General features: G+C 41.9%; 1 protein-coding gene across 1 annotated transcript in view; it reads left to right on the top strand.

The window, feature by feature from the left end:
• Nucleotides 1-24,423, top strand: part of KIAA1549L (KIAA1549 like) — a 251,388-nt gene that overhangs the window by 131,691 nt on the left and 95,274 nt on the right. The window contains exons 2-6 of the mRNA XM_074337085.1: nucleotides 15,569-15,913; nucleotides 16,682-18,154; nucleotides 18,528-19,142; nucleotides 21,200-21,315; nucleotides 23,449-23,668. Coding sequence (XP_074193186.1) covers nucleotides 15,569-15,913; nucleotides 16,682-18,154; nucleotides 18,528-19,142; nucleotides 21,200-21,315; nucleotides 23,449-23,668 — 2,769 coding nt within the window. The remainder of the gene's footprint in view (nucleotides 1-15,568; nucleotides 15,914-16,681; nucleotides 18,155-18,527; nucleotides 19,143-21,199; nucleotides 21,316-23,448; nucleotides 23,669-24,423) is intronic.

Genomic DNA, 24,423 nt, shown 5'->3' on the forward strand with positions numbered 1-24,423 from the left:
CTACCTGTGAAAGAAACTTCAGGTCATCTTCAAAAAAAGTAGGTCGTTAATTTTCAGACTCTGGACAGCTCATGGACTAGTAAAAGGAAGAATTTTGGAAGTCCAGTTTATATTTGCTAACTTTTAATTTTGTCAAGTAAGGGCCTGAGCAAAACAGTAGCTACACCTGCTATCATTTTTTTTTTTTTTTTTAGAAAAAAGAACATTTTGACACTAAAAATTGAGTATTGTCCTTTAGATCCAGAAAGGCAGTTGGTGAGAAAACACACAATTAATTTTTCTCGTTTTGTCTTGGTTGGGTGAAAACTTTGCTTTGGATTGGAGTTTGGACTACCATTTGGAAAACTGTGCTAAGCGATTCAATGTTTAAAAATGACATCTTTAAGAGGTGGACCTTTTTCAGGTTCCTTAAAGAATGTTAAACACCGTGGGGTAGGGATTTCATCTTATGTGCTGCTCTGTATTGAGGCAGGATACAGTTGTGGTTAAGAACACGTGGTTAAGAAATGAAGAGATTTATTATATATATGTATGTATGTACACATACACAAAACAAGATTTATTATGAGAATTTGGCTCACATGATTATAGAGGCTGAGAATTCCCACCATCTGCATTTGGCAAGCTAGGGATTGCAGGAAAGCCCTTGGTGTAATTCTAGTCTGAATCTAAAGACCTGAGAATCAGAGGAACCAGTGGTGTAAATCCCAATCTATAGGCAGGAGAAGACTGATGTCCCAGCTCAAACAGGCAGGAAGGGACCGAATCCTCCCTTGCTCTGATATTTTGTTCTATTCAGGCAGAGGATTGGATGACGCCCACCCACATTGGGGTGGGCAATCTACTTTACTGAGTCACCAACTCAAATGCTCATGTCAACTGGAAACAACCTCACAGACACGCCCAGAAATAATGTTTAATCTGAGTACCCCATGACCCAGTTAAGCTGTCACATAAAATTGACCATCACAAGCACCCTCTTGATACCATTGTGAGGATTAAATTTTGTCCTGTTTGTAAGTACTTAGAAAAATGCTGGACTGTAGGAAATATTCAGTAATTGCTGGTGTCTGGCACACAGTAGGTACTCAGCAGATTTATTGAATGAATGTAGAAAGAATAACTTTCATGTCTGTGGTAGGATACTTTGTGGACTCTTGTCTTGCAAGTAGGTGGCAGTTAGGCAGACACACACGGCATCTCCTTTCTGACAGCCACCAAATGGCATGCAGTTTGTCCTGGGCTTCTCCTAGAGACGAGTGGAATCTGTGTTGGGTAGGCGAACAAGTGGGGAGAGTATCAGCATAGAAACCCTCTATAGACACGCCTAGTTCTGGCCAGACATCTTAAAACTCTGTTGCTCGTCACAGATTGGCCTGAAGAAGACTGGAAGGAGAATGGAAAATCCATTGCCAATACTGAAAAATCATGTCTAATGATTTGGGTTATTACCAGGTAAGCATTGGGAGATAGAAATGGAACTTTATTGATGGAATAAATTGGAACTTAATATAGATAGATCTTATTATTTTATACCAAATGAGAAAAAATGTAGTCTCAGAAATGTCTAAATTATAGAATTTTAAAAAATAAATGTTATCTTAGTGTGAGCACATATGTAAACACTAAAGATGAATTATAAATAAACATTATTTGCTATGGAACATAATGGCTATCTTTTTGAGTACAGGTGCTACTAACGGGTTTGAAAATTATTTCCTGAGAATAAATGTTTTCTTTTTTTATCTCAGAGGCAATCAGTTTAATCATTAACCAGTCCTAATAGAGTTAGTTGATAATTTCTTTTTATAAGAATCTGAGTTAACAAATCCTGAAATGGTGACATTCATGATCATGAAGTTAGACTTCTGTAATAAAACTTACGCCTAAATCAGTCATCAATGAATATGAACTAAGTGTTAAGAATAATATTTGTTATTAATATTGGCAGCATATTCTGCTTCTTTGGCCCCACATAGATACTTGTAGGTTTTTAGCGTCTAATGATAAGAAGAGTATCAAATTCCATGAAGCATCACACTGTCTTTTCCAGGAGAGCATTTTTCATATATGTCTCCAGTCAGGGGGCGGGGGTCGGGGGAACAATAAAGTTATTGATATTATTGTTTTACCTAAATTAACTTAATGTTCCAAGATGGCATTAGAGCCAATCAGTATAATAATGAGGGTCGTTTACATTAGTTACAGCGCAATTTTCCAAAATATAGTGCTCGCCCCCATGCTATCTCCAGTGATATGCATCGATGGAAGAGCTCATGAATAAGTCTGATAAAATACACTGTGAAACAAGCAAACAGGAGCAGAATTTGCCCGTTATATAATGACAAAGAACATGTTTTCTGATTTTGTAATAGATTCAGTCCACCCATCCGTTTTTGGGATTTTCTGAGTCTGAAACAGCCCAAGGCCATGACTGTAAACTCTGCAGTGATTTAAGCTAGAATTCCTTCAAGGTTTTCTTCAGAGCTGTGGTTCCTTGGGATGTTTGGTGGTATCATGGAAAAAAGAAAAAGAATAAAAATTTCCACAGTCAACTAGTTGGGGGATTTTCTAGATTAAACAGCACTGTTGTTTACCACAAGACTTTTCAAGGCCTTTAGTATACTGTCTGCACTCTCAGTCTCCCATAAGAGATTTCCTGAACTATTTTGAATACAAAACCTTTATTTTCCCCTCAAATCATTGCACGGGACCAGTTTTTATTGGAACATGGTTATCTTTGCTCGTTTCCAGTTTTAGAGAATGTCAAGTTGTCTGGATGTCCTTAGTATAGGATTTTTTTTTCAAGCTAATGACATATCCTATGAGATACAAAATGAATGAGAAGGTCTTTGTCTATTATGAGCAACAGTGTAGACGGTGCAAGGTTGAGGTTGCAAATGATAACCTTTAGGGAAACATTAAGAGTCCAGAGTTTGGCCTAGAATCATACTATTTGGTCCTTAAATGCAGGAAAGTCTTACATTTTCTTTTGGTGTATATGTACGTCTTGCGCACGTGCTTTTATATGTGTTTGTATTGACACAGATTTTATATTTTTTGATTTTTTGATAATTTATGCATTAACTAATTTATTATTTATACACAAATCCTGAATTTTTATATAACTGTATAAATGTGATCCTGGAGTATACATAAGTTTCTGTTTTTTATTGCAATCTTCTCCCCCACACGCATTTTGGCTTGGCTGCCCTGTATTCATTTACACATTTTGATCATTGTTTATTTGTTTAATATGTCTTTATTGGATTTTGATATTAAAGCAGGACTGGTTTCATAAAACGAATCGGGGACATTTTCATCTATTTCAAAAGCCTGAATTAGTTTCATAGCATTAGAATTACCTATTTTTTAAAAATTAGATAGAACTCAGCTGAATATACCTAGTCCTGGCACTTTTTCAACAGTAGCTCTTTTTTCATATGTTAATTTGTCTGTTTAGTTTTTTTCATTTCTTGATTAATTTTGTTATCAAAATTATTTTCATATACATGGAATATGAGACTATATATATGAGAAACTTTTCTTCTGTTTCTGCTTTCTCCTCTCAGCATCTCAGCTATGGTTGTAGTTAGATTTGCAAGGAAACGGAATCAGAAAGGGTTCACTTTGCAGCTATGCTGAGTACGTCATCCCCAGCACCACATGGCTGCTTGTAGAAATAAGCAGACTTCAGGAGAGAGATCTAATGCAGAAGCTCAGGGAGTCTTACTAGTGCTGAGAAAGCCAGATGGATCACCCAGGTACTCATTGGAGAATTATAGTTGGAGAAAAGGGATTCATTGTAAGAGATGTGAACTACTCCCAAGAAGATAGACTAAATCAACCACAAAAGTGGGAGTATAAGAATTTATTTTAATCATAGTTTAGAAAAAAGATATGACTCTGAAACTACTTAATTAGATTTTGTGCTCCTTGATGATAATCATGATAAGTAACATTTATTGACCTCTGACCATATACCAGGATGTGTTCCAAATACTCTACATGGATTAATGCCTTCAAGCCTCAGAACAGCCTGGGAGAGAGTGATTATTACTATCCTCATCTTAGAAAGGAGGAAATAGGCACAGAGAGGCACATGACTTGCCTAAATTCACACAACTGCAACAGGCATTCAGACTCTGAACCCAGCTGCTCTGACCCCAGATATTACCCTGAATAGTGACATTTGACTACCTTCCTGGTGAGGATTACAGTTTGCTAATCTTTGTATGGGGGTAACTATCAGATGAAACATTCAATATGTGTTTGTGGGATAAGTGTTAAATGGCTGAGCAAATATGGGAAACAATTGACTATCATACTAAGCAAAAAGAGAAAAGTACTCTAATGGAGCAAAAAAAGAGTTGTGGGAACAACGATATCTTTTTTTTATTAGTTTCAGATGTACAAAACAACATAATTATTAGACATTTACACCCCTCACAAAATGATAACCCCAACAAGCCTACTACCCCTCTGACACCGTACATAGCTACTCCAATATTATTGAATATATATATATATATATATATATATATATATATATATATATACATATACACACACATATGTTTTTAATTGACATTCAATATTATTTTATTTTAGTTTCAGGAACAGTGATACCTTAATTATGGAACTGCCACTTAGAAGAGGTTTACATTTAAACCTTTCAACATGGTGTGAAGCCTAGTAATAATAATACACTGTCTTTCTGCCCAACTCTCTAAGCCCCTATTACTGCTTTCCTTTAGGTACAGACTTCCCTATATCTCCAGTATTTCTTGCCTAATGGATTTTAGTGGCCTCAACTCCCCTTAGGGCCACTAGAATGAAATAGTAAAAATTAATATGGAAATTTGGAAAGTTTTCTAATAGGATTGACCTAGCTGTGAAGGTCAGTTATTGGTGGTTCATTGTATTTTTCTATGGTTGAGTTTATGTCATCTTGTGTGATGAAGTTTTTACAGTTACAAATGTCCCCATCAGAAAGATCAGAAGGATGCCAAGGCATAGGAAGGGGAGAGAAACTCCAAGTCCCATTGATTTACTTCTCTTGATGGAGATGATCTTTTTTTTAAATTAAATTTATTGGGGTGACAATGGTTAGTAAAATTACATAAGTTTCCCATGTACATTGCTATAATACATCATCTATGTATCACATTGTGTGTTCACCACCCAGAGTCAGTTGTCCTTCCATCACCATATATTTGACCCCCTTTTCCCTCATCTACCACCCCCCTCCCCATTTACCCTCTGGTACCCACTAAACTGTTGTCTATGTCTATGAGGTGTTGTTTTTTTGTTTGTCTTGTTCCTTTGTTGCTTTCAGTTTTATATTCTACATATGAGTGAAGCCATATGGTTCTTGACTTTTTCTGTCTGACTTATTTCGCTTTAGCATGATAATCTCAAGAGCCATCCATGTTGTCGCAAATGGCACTATTTCATCTTTTCTTACTGCCGGATAGTATTCCATTGTGTATATGTACCACACCTTCTTTATCCAGTCATCTATCGAAGGACACTTTGGTAGTTTCGCTGTCTTGGCCACCGTAAACAAAGCTGCAGTGAACAGCACATGATCTTCTATGTGTGTGGTGTCCTAGTCCATAAGAGGAGGTCACTGTGTCTGTCCCACCTGCCACGTAGGGGCTGTGATGACAAAATTGGAAGGAGATGAGGCCATTATTTATAAAACTTAAAATTTATAAACAACCTGTATCTTAACAGTTGGGGGATGGTTAAATAAATAATATTATAATACATACCATGTCTTAGCGGCAGGCAGACTTATCCAATATGGAAAATACTTTAAAATAATGTTAAAAGAGAAAAAGCAAGTACAAAGTTGGATGTGCAATGTAGTCACAGGTCTGCAAAGCAAGCAAAACCCAAGCTTTTCCAAGAATGAAGTCTAGACGTGTAATTCACCACAGTATGCATCCTGGTTTTCTCAGCGTGGTGGGTCGTGCATGAGGAGAGGGCTGAGGGAGGTGTGGGTTTCTTTTTCTTTTTCTTCTACTTTTCCAGCTTTTCTAAATTTTCTGTAATGATCACATAAACTGAGGTTTTAAAAAATGACAGTGATATTGTATACACTGGAGGAAAAGTCAACTTTATTTTTAAACCTGTTTCACAAAGGATTTGAAAGCGATAAACTTTTTTTAAAAAGAAAACAGCTGCAAAAGAGCTTCGAAAGTTAAAATGCTTCTGTAGAAGCAGTAAACAGCATATTTTATTTGCTGGCATCGCTTCAAGGAATGGCAATTTGATTCTATTAACTGGCACATTTCGTTTTAAAAAGCCCCAAGAGAAATCATCCTAGGCAAGAATGTCCCAGGCGCCAGACTTCAGAACTGTTGGGTGTGGGGTGAATGCTTCAGCATAGCAATGGCGCTTAATCCATCTCTTTTGATCTTCTGGGAATCGAAGCCTGGCAGGTCTCTGTGATTTAGAGCTGTGCTCAGTAATGTTTGCCTATGCAGCACCAAAGAGACACATTGTCAAACTCATGAGAAAGAGGCAGCTACTGTGTGGACTCCAGTCTCCTGGGGTCCCTCTGGGAGGACAGAGCCCACCCAAGACCTAGACATGGAGGAAGACCTACTCCTTCCTACGTGGAGCAGAGAGCCTTGGACCTGAAGTCAGAGAAATTGAGACATACTCGACTATAGGGTAACTCTCTGTGTGACCTTGGCCAAGTCAGCACTTGACCTCCCTGAGCCCTGGTTTCCTCACCTGTAAAATGAGGATAATAACCTGTATCCTCTACCTCATAGGTACTATGAGGAACAAGGTGAGATGAGGGTAGGAATATTCTGCAAACTGTAAGTGGTTCCACAGATGTGTGGAGTTATGACAGTCCATGATCTGCAGGCATTTCTGAGTTCTGAATGGCATCCCGGTGCTCTGAAGGAGCCCTGAGTAGGATCTGTGTGACTACCTATTCTTATTTCCTTGAGCAAGGAAGAGAAGAGGGTCTTCAGCTTGCTTGCTTTCACTCATTTTCTACGTAAATCCATCTTCCCCTATCTTTCTTCATCTAATGCCTCCTTAAATCTCTTACCATTTAAGATACTTCCTTTTAAAATTCTTTGGACTACAAATCCCTTGGTGGGAAACACGGTCTGCCTGAACAAAAGGTAATTATTCGGTTGTCCCCGGAATGCTCATATTTGTAAACATTCAGAAAGGGTAGCCAGTCTGGGGCTTGTGCAGGAACACACCACTCTTTTGCATCTTCTTCTCTGGTGTGTGGGACTTGCCTTTGCATTTTTTGAAGACCATTACCCTATTTTCAGCAAAGAATAATCCATGTTATTCTAAGTAAAAGAAAGTTATGGGAGGTATTTGGTGGGGGGAGAGATTGGAGAATCAGTGGGAATTCATTGAGAAAAACAAGAATTCAGTAATTTGACGAGAATGATGTGGCTTTTTTTTTTCCCCATGAAAATTGGGGTTTAAATAAAAGAGTATCACCTGTTTCACAGCAACATTCCAATGTGTCAGCTGCTTATTGGTGCTGTGGCTTTGTTTCTACTCTTGCAAAGCCCTGTGTTACCTTCAGATAACTTCCTCTGAGTCCCAGGTACCATGTTAGAATTTTCATTTCTCAGCTTGTTCTCTGTGATATTCCAAACAAATATGTTCACTTGGGCTTCTTTTTCACTGTCTTGATTGCAACTTCTCACCGTCCTTCATGCTGTTCGGCAGCCATGATACCTCTTGCTCCAGCTCTTCCTCCTACACACCTGCTTCACTACACACCCTTCTGCAGCCCCTTACTTCCTACCTGTATTAGTTATCTATTGCTGTGTAACAAATTACCACAAACTTTGTGGCTTAAAAAATGTTCATTTATTATCTCCCTGTTTCCGTGGATACAGGGCACAGCTTATCTGGGTCCTCTGTGCAAGGTCTCATAAAGTGACAATTATGGTGTTAGCTGGGCTGTGTTATCATCTGAAGGCATGGCTGGGGAAGAGTCCACTTCCGAGTTCATTCAAGCTGTTTGCAGAATTTATTTCCTTGTGGCTGCCAGCTTGAAGGCCCTGGCTTCTTGCTGGCTGTCAGGTGGAGGCCACCTTCTGTTCCGAGAGGCCATTCATAGTTGCTAGAGATTGCTGCAGTTCTAGAGGCCTCCCACATTTTTTTTTTTGCCACATGGGCTTTCCCAATATGGCCTCTTAATTCATCAGGTCATCAAGGAGAGTGAATCTGCTAGCAAGATAGGGTCTTATTTAAGATAATGTAATCACAAGAGTGACATCCCATCACCTTTGCCATATTCTATTGATTAAAAGCAAGGTACAGGTTCTACTCATTCTATAGGACAGGGGACACACAAATGCATGACCACCAAGAGATAGGGATCAGGGGGCTGTATTAGAGTGTGTCCAACACACCACCTGTATTAAACTTGTATTTCACTGCCTTCCTTTGAGTGTGTTTTAAACTCTCTGCAGTTTGGTTATGGCCTACTTCTCCTAACTTACTTTCCCCTTCTCTTTTTTTTTAAGCTTTTATTGGGGAAGGAGAACAGGACTTTATTGGAGAACAGTGTGTATTTCCAGGACTTTTTCCAAGTCAAGTTGTTGTCCTTTCAATCTTGGTTGTGGAGGGTGCAGCTCAGCTCCAGGTGCAGTTGCCATTGTTAGTTGCAGGGGGCACAGCCCACCATCCCTTGTGGGAGTCGAACCAGCAACTTTATGGTAGAGAGGACGTGCTCCAACCAACTGAGCTATTCAGGAGCTCAGCGGCAGCTCAGCTCAAGGTACCACGTTCAATCTTAGTTGAGCTCCAACCGCCTGAGCCACCGGGCCAGCCCTCCCCTCTCCCCTTCTTCTTAATACACACCATTTACCTCTTATTTCCCCTCTCAAAATTTCTCTTCTGTCTTATTCCTTCCAGAATGTAACTTTAATACAAATATAGTTTATTAGCATAGACATAATTTTTTTTATATATAAATCAGAAGTCATTTTCATTGAAATGAAGAGTTCTTTTCTGATTTTGGCTTCTGAATCCTTTTGAGAATCTAATTAAAATGACAGAGACTCTCTTCTTACAGGTGAGGGATACTACCCAGTACGGTTTGTGTTATTATTGCTATGCAACAAACCCCACCTCGCTTAATGTTGTCAAATAACAACCATTGTATAATGCTCACCGTTTCAGGAATTCAGACCTAGCACAGTGGGTATGGCTTGTCTCTGCTTCATGATGCCTGGGAGCTCAGTAGGAAGGGCTCAAACAGCCAGGGTGATTCCAATGGTTGGGGGCTAGAATTATCTGGAGGCTTCTTCATTCACATGTCTTTGCCTGGGCTCGGAGGACTGAGAAGGTTGGCTCAGCTGAGACTATTGACTGGAGTACTTACACATGGCCTCTCCATGTGGCTTGGACTGCTCACAGAGTGGTGGCTGGGTTCCAGGAGGGACAGAGAGAGATCATATAGAGAGCAAGCGTTCCAAGAGACCAAGCGAAAGCTGTCTGGCCTTTTATGATGGTAGCCTCAGAAGTCACATGGCATTTCTTCTGCCATGCTCCAATTGGTTGAACAATCTCCTGCCCACCCAGATTCAGGGGAGGGGACACAGACCCCACCTCTCACTGGGAGGCATATAGGAGAATTTGTAGTTTAAAAAAAACAAAAAACTATCACATATACAAACACAAATATTTTAAAGGACTACATTATCCTGAACTCTGAGAATTGAAAGGGTCCATAAAGGATTATCTGTTTTGGTCTCCCACCCATGACTATATTCTTTACAACTTTCCTGTCATCACATGCCTGGATCACTGCCAGTGTTTCCTTACTGGTCTCCTGTCATTCACTCTTGCCCCTTTCCAGTCTGTTCTTCATTCCATAGCGAGGATGATTGTTCTAAAACACAAATCATCCTCTCTCACCTCCATCCTCCATCACTTCAAATAAAACCTATGACACCTCAATCACCTACCTCTCCAGCCTTATCTCATGCCATGACTACTAATGTTCTACCTGATCTCGCTATGGTCACCTTCTTTCAGTTTCTTGTATTGTTTATGCTTCTTCCTGCCACAGGGCCTTTGCATATGTGTATCCCTCTACATGGAATGTTTTTCCCTACTCTCTTTTCTTAGTTAACTTCTACTGATTATTTGGATCTCTGATTGATATTCACTTCCTCAGTAATGTACTCTCTGACGTCCCTGATCAGGTCACATCCTCCCATGGCATGCTCTTAACATCTGTGCATCTGTCAGCTGTAACATTTATCATTTTTATATTTGTGAGAATGTTTAAGTCCCCATAAGACATCTCCTGTAAGACTATGAGTTCCATGGAGCCATAGACCATGTATTTTTTTTTTAATTTATTCTTTATACCTTACATATAAACATTATAGATATTATTTTCCAAGTATGAATATTTTTTAATTTTAGAAGTGGAAAAGTTTTAATGCAGCCTAAGAATTTGTTATTTCTTTGTTACCCTACATTCCTATTCTAGTTTGTAAAGAGCTCCAGTCAACTCTGCCTATAGGCAACATAAGCTATTGTTTTTTTAATTAAAGTTTATTGGGGTGACAATTGTTAGTAAAGTTACATAGATTTCAGGTGTACAATTCTGTATTACATCATCTATAAATCCCATTGTGTGTTCACCTCCCAGAGTTAGTTCTCCTTCCATCACCATCTTTGATCCCCTTTACCCTCATCTACCACCCCCCTCCCTCCTTACCCTCTGATAACCACTAAACTATTGTCTGTGTCTATGAGTTTTTGTTTCTCATTTGTTTGTCTTGTTCTTTTGTTGTTTTTGGTTTGTATACCACATATCAGTGAAATCATACTGTTCTCTGCTTTTTCTGTCTGACTTATTTCGCTTAGCATTATTCTCTCAAGATCCATCCATGTTGTCACAAATGGTCCTATTTCATCTTTTCTTACTGCTGAATAGTATTCCATTGTGTATATATATACCACAACTTCTTTATCCATTCATCTATCAAGGGACATTTTGGTTATTTCCATGTCTTGGCCACCGTAAATAAAGCTGCAGTGAACATTGGAGCACACATGTCTTTATGGATAAATGTTTTCAGATTTTTTGGGTAGATACCCAGGAGGGGGATTGCTGGGTCATATAGTAATTCTATTCGTAATTTTTTGAAGAACCTCCACACTGCCTTCCATAGCGGATGCACCAATCTGCATTCCCACCAACAGTGTATGAGGGTTCCTTTTTCTCCACTGCCTCTCCAACACTTGTTACTATTTGTCTTGTTGATGATAGCCATTCTGACTGGGGTGAGGTGATATCTCATTGTGGTTTTGATTTGCATTTCTCTGATGATTAGTGATGTTGAGCATTTTTTCATATGTCTATTTGTCATTTGTATGTCCTCTTTGAAGAAATGTCTCTTCAGGTCCTCTGCCCATTTTTCAGTTGGGTTGTTTGTTTTTTTGTTGTTGAGTTGCATGAGTTCTTTGTATATTTTGGATATTAGCCCCTTATCGGAGGCACTGTTTGCAAAAATCTTCTCCTAACATAAGCTATTCTTAAAGGGAAGCTCCCATCCGGTTTCTGTCTAGGCAATATTTGGACTGAGGGCAAGCCTTTAGATTTAATCCTAATTTATATCTGCCTTTAATAATAATTTCAGTTAGTTGATAAGTCTGTGAAGTGTGTTTCTCTGAAATTTCTCATATCAGTTTTTCTTTAGTTTAGTGTCATTTGCTAAATGCTATGAATATGCTTTCTTCCTTAGCTTTATCGACATCATTTTTTTAAAGTCACTAAGTTCTGAGGTCAAATGTGTTTGAGAAATATCCCAAAGATATTCCAGAGTTCAAATAGATTTAAGAAATATTGGCCCAGGTTTAATTAAACCATCCAACATCGATTTACTGAGTTTTTACTGCATCCCAGGCACTCTTATATGTCCCTGATTATGATAGTTCTCTGGGCTTTTAGTTGAATGTTGATGTAATGGGGGTATGCCCGCATAAATTCCAAATCCTCTTCTGGTGACAATTTCGGAATAGGTTAGGGTAAGTCAGGTTATGCTGCAGTAACAAACAACCACCAAACTACAGTGACTTAAAACAGCAAAAGCTTATTTCTTGTTCATTCTGTCTGTACATCTTTTTGACAGCAGAGGGCCTTTGCTTATCATACTCCTTAAGAGGCCCAGCAAACATTTGGAATATTGCTAATTTCTCCCTCCTCCTCCTCCTCCTCTTTTTCATTCACTTCCTCCTTCTCCAGTAATAGCTGATTGAGATATAATATTGTTAGGGATTTTTTTTTTTTTCCTGAAGAGAAAGCAAGTTCTGGAGTCTTGCTCCAGCTTTTAAATGTTCTAGCCTACACACATCACTCCTGCTCACAACTCATTGGCCAAAAAAATGATGTACATAAAAAAGCATGTAAAGAAGAAAGCATATTAATAGAATTAGCAAATGACCACAGAGGTATCCAGGAAGTGCAGCCCTACCATGGTGTTCCAAAGGTGAAGAACCAGAAATATATGGTGAACAGCACTAATGACTATTCCGTGTGAGTGTAGTATGTACACTTCTCAAAACTGTTCGTAGAAACGTTTCTTCATGAGGCATCATGGAACACTGTGTTTCTTAAGGGATAGCTTGGGACACAATGGATTCTAGTCTAGAAACAACCAGGTCCAGTAGAGGCAAATTCACTAGAAATCATCTCTTCACTTCAGCATGGAGCTTTCCATCAGCCTCCTTAGACTGTGGCCATTCAGTCAGTTGCAACTCCACCCCAATCCCCATCACCATTCAACACCCATTCTTCCTTCCTGTTTGCAAGACTTTTGTGAGTTTGTCAAATATTGTGCTGAAAGCAAAAGCTACTATGTCTGTAGCATCCTTTTTGAGCTACAAAGCTACTTACTTGAAACAAGATTAATTGGGTATGACTCTTGAATGCATGAGTTGAACCTATGGTTGAAACTATTTCAATGACACTACAAAAGAAGAAATGCTATATAGATTTCATGCAAATAATAAAAATGGATTTGAAAGTGTTACTGGAAAACATCAAAATGCAAACATTACAGGTATACCTCATATTATTGCACTTGGCTTTATTGAGCTTTACAGATTTTGCATTTTTTACAAACTGAAGGAAAGTCCCTCCACCAGCAAAAAGATTACCACTTGCTTTATTTGTGATAACTCGCATTATGGCGGTGGTCTAGAACTGAACTTGCAAAACCTCTGAGGTATGCCTGTATATGGATGTTATATTCACCAGTATAAATGCCACCCATATACAGAACCAAGCAAGGCTCCATGAAAAGTATGAAGCTGACACTAGCTAGGGGAGAAACAACAGGGAGGATTGAGGGATGAAAGCAGTATCAGCCTTCCATGTGAAACTGTAACACTGAAATTTTAGAAATTGTAGAATTGTAATACTTCCATGTAAAGTGACTGAGGGTGAACACTTCCTTAGGCTGTATGTGGTAACAGAAATGCAATTTCTATTGCAAACCATGAGGCAGTTCCCAAGGAGTGCATGCATTTTAATGAAATGCTGTGTTAGAGATTGGTGTCCTATAGCTGTATATGCCACTTATTTCTGTGTAAGGGGTTTTGGATAACAAGCCTGAGGGAATTGGGCCCTGCAGGTAAGGGCTTTAGTGATTTTGATCTGGCCATACCAAGACAAAGGAGCTGAGAGGGGCTTTGAGGATGGCTTGCCCAGGACAAGGGGCTGGTTTTTGCTTACAGAATGGAGTGAACAAGTCCATTGACTTTAAAGTATATTGGTTTACACCCTGATGTGTTTTAAAAATGACTGAAGGCCAATTTCTTGGGTACCTGTAAGTCCCAAGAATGGGGAATTTTTAAAAAAATAAAATCAAAAAGGAAATTTTTTGTGTGATGACTAATTCAGAGTAAAAGACACCCTCTGTCCTTATTTTTCCAAGTCTTAAAAAATGAAACTGAAAACAATAATTCAGAAAACCATCACTATTTAACTTTTGTGACTGCAGAGGATATTGCATATTCTAAGAACTCAAATATTCTAAGATTTCTGGTTTCGTTGTTTGGTTTTTTGTTGGCAGAATACAAAGGGGGGTGGACTGAAGACCAGGCACTGGTTTGAGAGAAGCAGCAGAAACAGAAAACACTGCACTGGGAACCTTGTGTCTGGACCTGCTTCTGTCCCTACTCAGTTATGTGGCTTCTGGCAAATGGTGTCCCCTTTCTGGATCACAGTGTCCTCTTTTGTTAAAAAGAATTAACGAAAAAACAGGGGCTTAGAGACTGTAATGACAACTCAGTTGTGTAATGCTTTTTCTTTTTCTTTTCTTTTTTTTTTTTTTAAACTTTTGTTGAGTGCTTTTCTGCTTGGAGAGCCCTTCCTTCTACTTCCATGACTTCATTTGCTCCTCACAGCAGCCCAGCAGGGTAGTTACTGAGCTTGTTGTCCCCACTTTATACAACAGTTACCCAAACAAAGACGCACCTACAGCTCCAGGTGGCTGGAGGGCGCATGAAAACCCAGATTTTCTGGCATCAGCGCTTGGCTTGTTTGTTTGTTTCTATTAGACAGTTCTAACGGTTTTTTGGGCTAATAATGTAGAGAGTTCTAGAAGTACCTTTTCTTTTTTCATTTTATTTTAAAATATGTGCAACAGCACTTGAACACCTCTGGGGACGTCTGCACCCTCAGCACGATAGAGCCATGGAAAGAGGGACAGCATCACCAAACAGGATGTTGTTTCTCTTCCCAGTGGTGAAATTTCTAGCTTTCCAATCAGTGATTTCCTTGCCTCCTTTCCTGGGGAGGCCACCTCTGTGTCCTGTCTGCTTGCCCTTGTGCCTGCAGCTCTTCACATAGGAGCTGACCGCGCTCAGATCTCCTCAGGGACTGCAGTGACACAGGCCTCGTGAAAGGTGTCTCTGGTCCTAGGTGGGACGTGAATAGGTTTTCTCTCAGAGATAACCTAATCTGAGAGACATCTCCTTTGCTTTTTGACATGGCATGAATGATAGCGTCAGGAATCCTTTGAAATCGAACAAAATAAAGATGTCTGCTTTGTGCCATCTTTCCAATCACAGGCCATCTCAGTTATTCTGCTTGACGTGCTTTAGGGTCCTAAAAAAAAGACTTACATTTTGGGTACTTGGTCCTTTCGTTTTGCGTTTGGGGTTTTTGGATGAGATTTATTGTGGTATCATTGGCCACGGCAGGTAGTCATGTTCATCTTTGATTTTTTTTGTATTGTGAGTTTCATAGTCCAACTCTCGGAGATGGTATAGAAAAAAAAGATTTAAAATACATAAGTGTGTCCCACATCTTTGCTTAAACATCACTTCACAGAGACTACTTCTCACCAACCTTGCCCTGTAGGTTAGCTGTTCATTTGCATATTTATCATTACTTAATTCATGGTTTTAATGTGTTTAATGAATCTTTGTGATGAGATCTGAGCAGTACCTGTCTTGCTCATCCCTTCTCTCCAGGACCTACCTCAGCAGGCACTTCATGATGACCTGATGTCTGACTGCTCGATATTTCATTTCGCAGGAACAAACAATCTACAGATAACTGTCACCCCGACCCCAGAAGCATTTCCTCATGGGAAGTTGTTACCGATTTCACCAACATGGCCTTTCTCAGAAGTCCAGTCTTCCTCAGCAGTGGACAGAATCAAGAATGTGCTGGGACCATCCCCTGACAACACAAGCGTGCTACAGTTTGCCCGAACACCTCTTCCCAAGACACACCGCAGAGCTAGGGCTCACGGGGACTTCTCTTCTTCCCCTTACCAAGGAAGTGGATATAGCACCTCCCTCGAACCTTCCAAGGATTCCACTGAGTCCCTGGTCCAACCAAGACCGCAAAGGGGAAGAGAAGCAGCTGCCGAGACAGGTTTGCCTCACACCAGCATGCTTCTCCCATTGTCCACTGTCCCATCAGTGACGTCCTTGAGTGCTGTCCTCCCATCCCAGTCAGTACGGGTAGGGACTCCTTCCATTTCAAAACAGCATTCCCCGAGGTCAGCTATCCTCCCACAATCTCCACCATCCTCTTCATTGACTCCTGACTCATCTCGTTCCATCATCTTTTTGAAGCCAGCTGAGCGACCCACCAAAGTGCCTTTATTCCCTCAAACAGCTCCAACTGATTCCTCTTCAAGTCAGAGAGTAGCTAACCCCCCAAACCCGTTTGCTAATGAAATGAACCACACTCCACCCCAAAATGCTCAGGATTTAATAAGCATCCCTCGCCTACGTTTTTTTGGATCTTCAACAAAGCAATATTTGGAGCTATCCCCCACCAAGGGTCCCCGCTCAGCAGGCTCCCCCACTCCTGAGTTTTTGAATTCCATGGCAGAATTGGCCCATGTGTCTTCCCGTCCCCTAGCACCTGGAAGTCTTCGGCTTCCAGGTAGAACTCCCTCAGGGTCAAGGTCGGACGTGGCTTCAAGTTCTGCATCCACCCAGCCAGTCGAAGCTGAGGTGGCTGAAAAAGTGCACAATGGGGTTTCTTGGCCGGCTTTGAAGAGTGCCGCAGCGAACCATGGGGCTGTGCCTTCCCTGTTCCAGACTGCAGAGGCAGTGGCAGTGGAAATGACCAGCAGAAAGCTAGCCCCTGCTACTGCAAATGAGTCTGCTAACCCACTGCATTTGTCAGCAGCTCCAGAGAATTCCGAAGGGCCCGCCCTTTCAGCAGAACACACATCCTCCTCTTTGGTGCCTTCTCCTCTGCCTCTCACCACAGCCGACCGAGGACAAGCCATCCTCTCTGGGACGATTCCTGCATCACCATCGAATGGCGCAGCACCAGACTTTCCCTCCACGGCCACTTCCTTCCAGCTGGCACAGAATCATGCCTCGCCCTCCGCCGAACCCAAAATGCCCACTGCTCAGAAAGAGGGCTATGATGGACCCCCTCCTGCAGCAGCTACAGACTTCCTCCTGTCAAGCCAATTTCCTAATTTCCTCCCCACGACTTGGACATTTCCCCTGCAGAAAGAAGATAGTGTAATAGCTGTTTTAAAGAAAAACAAAAAGGCAAATTCGACAGTTGCGCTCCAGACCCTTCCAAGTAAGGAGAGCCCAAGTCTTCACACTGTAAGTGGATTCACCTCTGATTTTAGCACTGATCACAGTTCATCTACTGTCATTACAACACCAAGAACAAACCTTCCTTCAGAATTACCTCCACGTTCCATCCCCTCCATACTAGCCTCCCAGACTGTTTCCCCATCTCCCAGCTTTTCCAACAGCAAGCCAGAGACTTACACAGCTGCAACAGACCATTCTGAGTTGCCAGTTTCATCTTCCAAACAGGTGACAGCATTTCCCTCCTATACTGAGGTCTATGATTTCTCAACAATGGGAAACATGAAAAAGCCAGCAGTCACAGATGTCTTCTGGAGTTCTCTTTCAGCAGAAACTGGATCCCTTTCCACAGAACCAATGCTATCTGGCTTGCTGCAGCAAACAAATTATGATCTAAATGGGCACACAATTAACTCCGCAAGTTGGGACACTCATTCAGCTTCCTCTACTGCTCCCAGCGGTTTAACTTCAGCTGTTCGTCCCATAAAACCTCAGAATTTCAAAGACACTGCTGGGCATTTAGCAACTGCAGAAGGCATTAGTATTCAGGAGCCAGTCCTTGATACAAGCACCAACCAGCCGGTCCAACAGTCAGATGTTACTGTGGTTGGAAACCACACAGATGTCTTGTCCACAAGTAATAACAACCATTCCAGAGGCTTCCAAGCAGCTGAGGTTGAAGATTACCCACCTGCAAGTCAACATGTCTTGTCTCATCCCCATTTACAGCTACCTGCCCATCCAATACGTTCTCTCTTGCTAACCTCTACAAGTCTGCCTTCCACAGCTGGCTCACAGGAAATGCTTTCAGATGGAACGGATACACGTTTCCAAATTTCCAGTAACATCTATCCGTCTCCTGTACTAAATGCTTCCGCACCATTCCTGAGTATCCTGAGACATCACTCTACTGCTGAATCTCCTCTGTCAACCAGTGCCTTATTCAGGCCCCCTTCCAAAGTGCTGCTGGCTTCTCAGCGCCCCAAGAAATGGACAGGTGCAGCCACTAATGCAGGTAGTTTGCTTCCTGGCACCCAGAAAACAGGTATGACTGCTTCCGTGGCTAAAGCGTCTTCGAGCTCAGCACAGATCCCCAGCTTTGCTCAGAAGGAGCAGACACACCCTCTCAGGCTGATGAACGAGTTAGCAACGCCATGTAGTCATGCCCTTGATCCTCTGCTGACTTGATTTTTTGCGAAGTATTTAGCATTTAAGTGTCCTTATTACCAACCATAGCTTTGCTCTAAGAGGCATTCTCATTGTGGTTAATTGACTTTATGAGCCTAAGCTGTTTTGCCTAAATTTCAGAGCACAGAGACTTTTCACCCCCACAAACCCGTAAGTCACATCCATTCATCACCACAAGTGACGTGTGCACTGCAGGCCAATGACAAACTTTGCTTTTTGTCTCTTTACAGGGGACTCCTCAGTGTCGCCCAAGGCAGAACCGACAGTAGCAGCTGCAGCTACGTTGTTTCTGAGGAAGTCAAGTCCACCAGTGCTGTCTGCAGCCCTGGTTGCTAAAGGTACCAGCAGCAGCCCTTTGGCCGTGGCCTCAGGATTAGTTAAGAGCAGTCTGACCACTGCTGTAGCTAAAAATGTCACAGACTACGGAGCATCTGGCCCAAAGGCCACACCAGGGGCAGTCCACCCAGCCTTCTCGATCACACCAACCTACATGTTTGCAAGATCAGCACACACCATGAGCGCTCACACCGCCAGGCAAGGGAACGTGGGCACTGCCTCCGGCCTGTTGTCCACAACACACCTCCCCAGGAAACCACAAGCCATGCACACGAACTTCCCAAATCCCACCAGCCTAGACATGCCCAGGACGGCCACCACACGCCCGCTGACAATCACAGCAGCCTTGACGTCCATGACCGCACCAGTAAGGGCCACCCGCTTGCCACCTCTGCCGGCAGAAAACTCAGATACTGCTCTTCCCGCTGCGTCGACACCTATGGTCACAACAGGCAAAATGGCGTCCAACCTGGAGTGTCAGATGTCCAGTAAGCTCCTGGTGAAGACGGGTAAGATTCCACTCTCCTGTTTTTACTTGAAAGCAGCCAGTACATAATGGCCTCAGAGACGCAACAGAATTATTAGCTTTCTTTCAGATCCGTGGTTCTCAACCAGGGGCAATTTTACTTCCTCCTCCCCCAGAGGACATTTTGGCCACAACTTAGAGGGTAGGGAGGGTGCTACTGGCCTCTAGTGAGACAGAGACCAGGGATGCTGCTAAACAGCCCACAGTGCAAAGGATGGTTGACGACAAAGAATAATCCAGTCCAAAATGTAAGTAGTGCCCAGGTTGAGAATCCCTGATCTTTATCAAGTGACAGGAGAGGACCAGCATGTGACATGGATTCTAGTCTTGGGATCAGTCCTGATAGCAGAGGCCCCTGGGAAACCAGTTCGTCCAGGAGTCCAAGAAAGCAACTAGGCACCAAGGTTTACCTGTAGAGAGAATAAGTGATGTCTCACATGAATGAATGATGTGTTAGTAAAGTATAAAATCCTGGGACGTACTTTAGATCTCAGAAAGCCCTTTTGTCATGTATTTTCTCAATCAGCAGATACTAAAAGTACAGTTACAGTATACTATGTGGGCGCCTGGGATTTCTTTTGATGTTGAAAAGGAGACAGATCTTCTTGAAAATGTTGCAGGGGGGAGGTGGATGCTGTCTTTTTAGGCCCCACCTCCCAGTTGCTGCAAACTAGGCCAGGAAGGCACGGAGTCCATTTAATAGAGTGGTAGTGTTTGCTATAAAAAGCATTAGACATTATTTGAAAGAGTATGCCAATGTGGAATGCTCGCATCCTGCCTTCCTCTTCACCCCACAAGGAACTAAATGAAATTATCTCATGAGACATATCCTATTCTAAAATGGGAAATTGTGAAACTGGGCATAGCTGCAAGTACAGTATCTCCTTCTCTATCTCAAGAAATTACACCATCTGGTGTTCTACTTTCCCTCCCTCTCTCCCTTCATATCTATGCCTCCTCCTTTGAGTGGCAGGCAACCTCAGCCACTCAGATGCAGAAGTCGGGAACATTCTCCCCCTCTCTTCTTCACCAACCCCTCCCTCCCCTGTCACCCCAGCCACACCTAATCACCAGTTCCTTTCAGGTCTACTTCCTGAATACCCCTTCTCTCCACCTGCACTGCCTAGATCACACTATCATCGTCACTCACCTAAATTTCTGCAACAACAGTCACATTTATCTCTCTGCCTCAGACCCCCACCCCCAACCTGTTCTCCAGTCTGCAGTCAAAGGAACCTTCTAAAATGCATGCCTTTGCTTAAAACCCTTCACTTCCCATTGGCCTCAGGACCCAGTCTGAACACATATACTGAAGTATTTCACGTCTCTCCCCTGTGCCTTTGCGTTCGGTCTTCCCTCTCCTGGGAGTGGGTGGAACAGTGCCTCCCCCACTTGGCCTAGCTCACTCCCATTATCCTTTAGGACTCAGCAGAAGTATCATCTCCTCCAGGAAACCTTCCCTGATCCCCATGCCCTTGCCCAATTCAGGGCTAGATGCTCCTCCTAGGGGCTCCAACAGCGTCTCGGCTTCCCTTTAAATAGCACCTGTTACATTCACTCTCAAATGCCTATCCTCATCCCAGGTCTCCATCCCTGTCTCTGTCACACTTTCAGGGTGGGGACTGCCTTCCTGCTTCAGGGTTGTTTTAGGCTGCAGTACCTAGCTCAGGGCCTGCACTTAAGTTAGGCTCTCAGGGAATGCAGTTGTGGGAATTTCCTTGCATGCAGACCTGTCAGAGCAGGCGCTGCTGAGCCCCACCTCTGAAGGTCACAGGCAGCATTGGTCAGAAATGAAGTGCCACCAGCACACTAGCTGTCTCTCCACGAGGACCACACAAATGGCTAGGGCCTTCTTCCTTGAATGGGACCCAGAGAACTGCTACTCTAGCTCACCCCTCTCAGCCCAACTGCTAGCTGATTGGACCTGTACTCACCGGTTTTCCTCAACTTGCGGGAGGTGGTGGTGAGAGAGAGGAGGGCTTCTTTATTAGGAGGTCTGCTGCCTTACCTTGATTACTGCACTTCTGTTTTGCCCCACAGTTCTCTTTCTGACCCAAAGGAGAGTGCAGATCAGTGAAACCTTGAAGCTCAATGTAGCCAGAGGGCTGACACAGGCATTGCGGAAGGCATTCCACCAGAATGACGTCTCGGCTTACGTAAGCCCCTTGCTTTTGTAACCAGACTAATCTGTCTGCATCTTCCTCTTGGGTCCAGAGTATGTTTCCTCCTCCCTGGGTACCATAACCATGTTTGTAAGAAGTAGTAAATTTCTTCATTTTGACACATAACCCATGTGTAGTGACTGGAGAAAAAGGTCAAATATTGAGATGGAAAACAGGCTAATTGCCCTATGCCTAGATTTTTTTTTTTTTTTTTTTACGTCTGGTTATACTGTTTGAAATTGTCCTATTATCCCATTGTTTGGTGATAGTATTTAATATTGTTAGTGCAAGTCTCCAGAAACCATCCATTGCTTTTTCCTTTATCTTCCTCACCATTGTAGATAGTGATTTATTTCTGGACATTTAATTATCACTCTGACTTGTAAATTGGGTCCCACTTTGCTTAAATTGCCAGCAGCAGAGAGGGAAGTAAACATTTTTTGTCTCCAAATACTTTAATGCCAGGTACTATTTGACAACTGCTGGCCAATTTTGATGGCACGTCCACGTGATGGAAGCCTTGCTTTACACACTTTTGGTTTGATGCCAAGTTTTAAAGCAGTAAATGTGATAGGCAGTTGGGGGACAACCCTTTGCACCACTTAAAAATATTGCTTTGGCCTCTTCCTTTCATGCTTTGTTCTACAGCTGCATTCAGCTGGGTGGTCCTCCCACCACCCCAAGGACTAAGAATAAGGTTTGGTACATAGTTTATTGGTCATTGTCACTCTCTTTTATGCAATTCTGGGGCAAAAAAAAAAAACACGAAAGAAAGAAGTGCATTCCATCAGAGGCTCCTGTGGTTTCTGCACCAGAGACTTTATTTGGAAGTGGAAAATGTGAACATTTCCATTGGTCGCCCTGTACAGTTTTCAGTAAGCTTCATCATTTGCAGACGACCTTCACAATTTTTGCCTTTTTTCCATATCATCACAGACCGCTACGACAATTAGTACTATGTATTACTTTTTTTTTTCAATCGGCTCATTTTAAAAAACTTAAATATATTTCTTTTGAAAGGATGTTTGATATTACCACAAATGGAAATCAGGATCATTTGCCACAGAGAAAAGGTAATCATAAAAACGAGAATAATGGGAACAACTTGTTAACTTCAAGCTAGACATGGTGGGCAAAAATATGATTAGCAAGGTTTGGAGAAGTGTTAAGAGTAAATGATCCCCAAACTGAGACTTGGTCCTTGAGGTAATTAGAAGGATTAGTACTGGAGTCACTTTCTCTGTGGTGTTGCTTGGTGCGGTGTCCACACTCTGTCCATAAGTATCTCTTGTTTCACCTAAAGCCATCTCAAACACCACCTTGGGGAACAAAGTGTGGAGGAACCAAAGGCATACCCAGCCTGTTGCAAAATCAGTTGTCTTGGTTTCTTCGGCAAATACACACCACACGACTAAGGAAGATGCAAGAATAAGGGTGGGGAGGAAGTGGGTGTTAAAAACACCCTGAGTTGTTAATATAAACACTAAGAAAACAAAAACAAATAAGAGTAAATTCGAAAGCCTCAAAATCTTCCAGTTGGGTTAAAAGGAGCTCAGATCATCAGTGTCCCCTAGGACCCAGCTTTAAGAGAAACTCTCATCATCCACCCCTGCCTTGGTCTTGAATCAACTTCTAAGTCAAGAATGGAGTCAAGTCTGAGCACTTGTTCTCTCAGCTTCTAGAGAGAGGAATTCACCTCATTTACTACTTGACCCCTGTCCTGAAGGTGCCCCCACTTAATCTATCATTTCTGTTTTTTAATTTTCACAATTGATGAGAAATATAATAAAGCTGTTTTCCCAGCATTCCATTCCCCGGCACTCTCTTTTGCCTGCTGTCTCGGGTGATAATTAGTGCTCACTAGATTATACTGAGGCACTTAAGGAATCAAAAAAGCACAGATTTAATTCTATTCCGTGTAGGTTCAATATAAATTATATTTTGTTGTATTCTGACATTTTGAGACTTGCCTTCCACATATGCTTTATAGGATATTAGAATATTTATTGAATGAGATCCTATGCCCCAGCCATGCTAAATAACAGTTGTGGTCCTAGGAAACACCAAGAAGAATTTAAAGTACTGTGGAAATAAATACAGAGGTCTGGGGGTCCGTTTGTTTCGTAGGTGGATATCCTGGAACATTCTCACAACGTCACAGTTGGTTATTACGCTACGAAAGGGAGGCTGGTGTACTTGCCTGCCGTAGTGATTGAAACGCTGGGTGTTTATGGGGTCAGCAACGTCACTGCAGACCTGAAGCAACATACCCCGAACTTGCAGTCTGTGGCACTACTTGCTTCTCCATGGAATCCCCAGCCTGCAGGCTACTTCCAGCTGAAAACAGGCAAGTAACCCAGAGGAAAAGGATTCTTATCTGTTCTGGGATTGGGGGCGTTACCAACAAGCCACCTGTTTAAAAGCTTCACTGCTAACTGCTCTGTCATCTCTTAAAGTCCCTTCTTCAAAGGGCTCTGCGAATCAAGTGTCCAGTGCCCTACACCTCAGCCTAAACTTTTCCTGGATTTATTAGAAGTATTTCTTCACAGGAGCCTTTCTTCCTAATGTATGTAATTAGTACTTATGTGCACCAAGTACTGTAATATTTTTTCTGTATTGCCGATGGATACTGATAAGAATGAATATCCATAAAAATCTATGCTTTAGCGCAACACGTTCCAGATGCCACTGAATCAGAGTCTCTGAGCTTAGGCCTTGGAATCTTTCTTTCAAGTTCCCTGCTGATTCTGATTTGTGGTTTGTAAACCACAAAAGTGGAGACACCATTAAAATGGAAAGACTCAATCAACTTAGTAATGCAGGTCAACTGATTACTTTTTTCCCTCCAACGCAACGGAAGGCACGATTTCTCTTAGGCTATTTTCTGTCAGTCCTGAAATAGCTGTCTACATATTCAATCAAATGAAATCACAAAATCCTTTGCATTGGAGGGAATCTCAGGTCCCATCACACTTTTAATTCTTCTAGGTTATAAGTCATTTTAAGAGCCACCTCCAAAACGACAACCAGAGCTTGTTATCTTTACTTGCCTAATTTCTCTGGTGTAAAATCGTGCTGTTTTATATTATGAGCATGACTCCT

This window comes from Rhinolophus sinicus, linkage group LG06 (assembly GCF_036562045.2).
Source record: "Rhinolophus sinicus isolate RSC01 linkage group LG06, ASM3656204v1, whole genome shotgun sequence".
NCBI classification, from domain to species: Eukaryota; Metazoa; Chordata; class Mammalia; order Chiroptera; family Rhinolophidae; genus Rhinolophus; species Rhinolophus sinicus.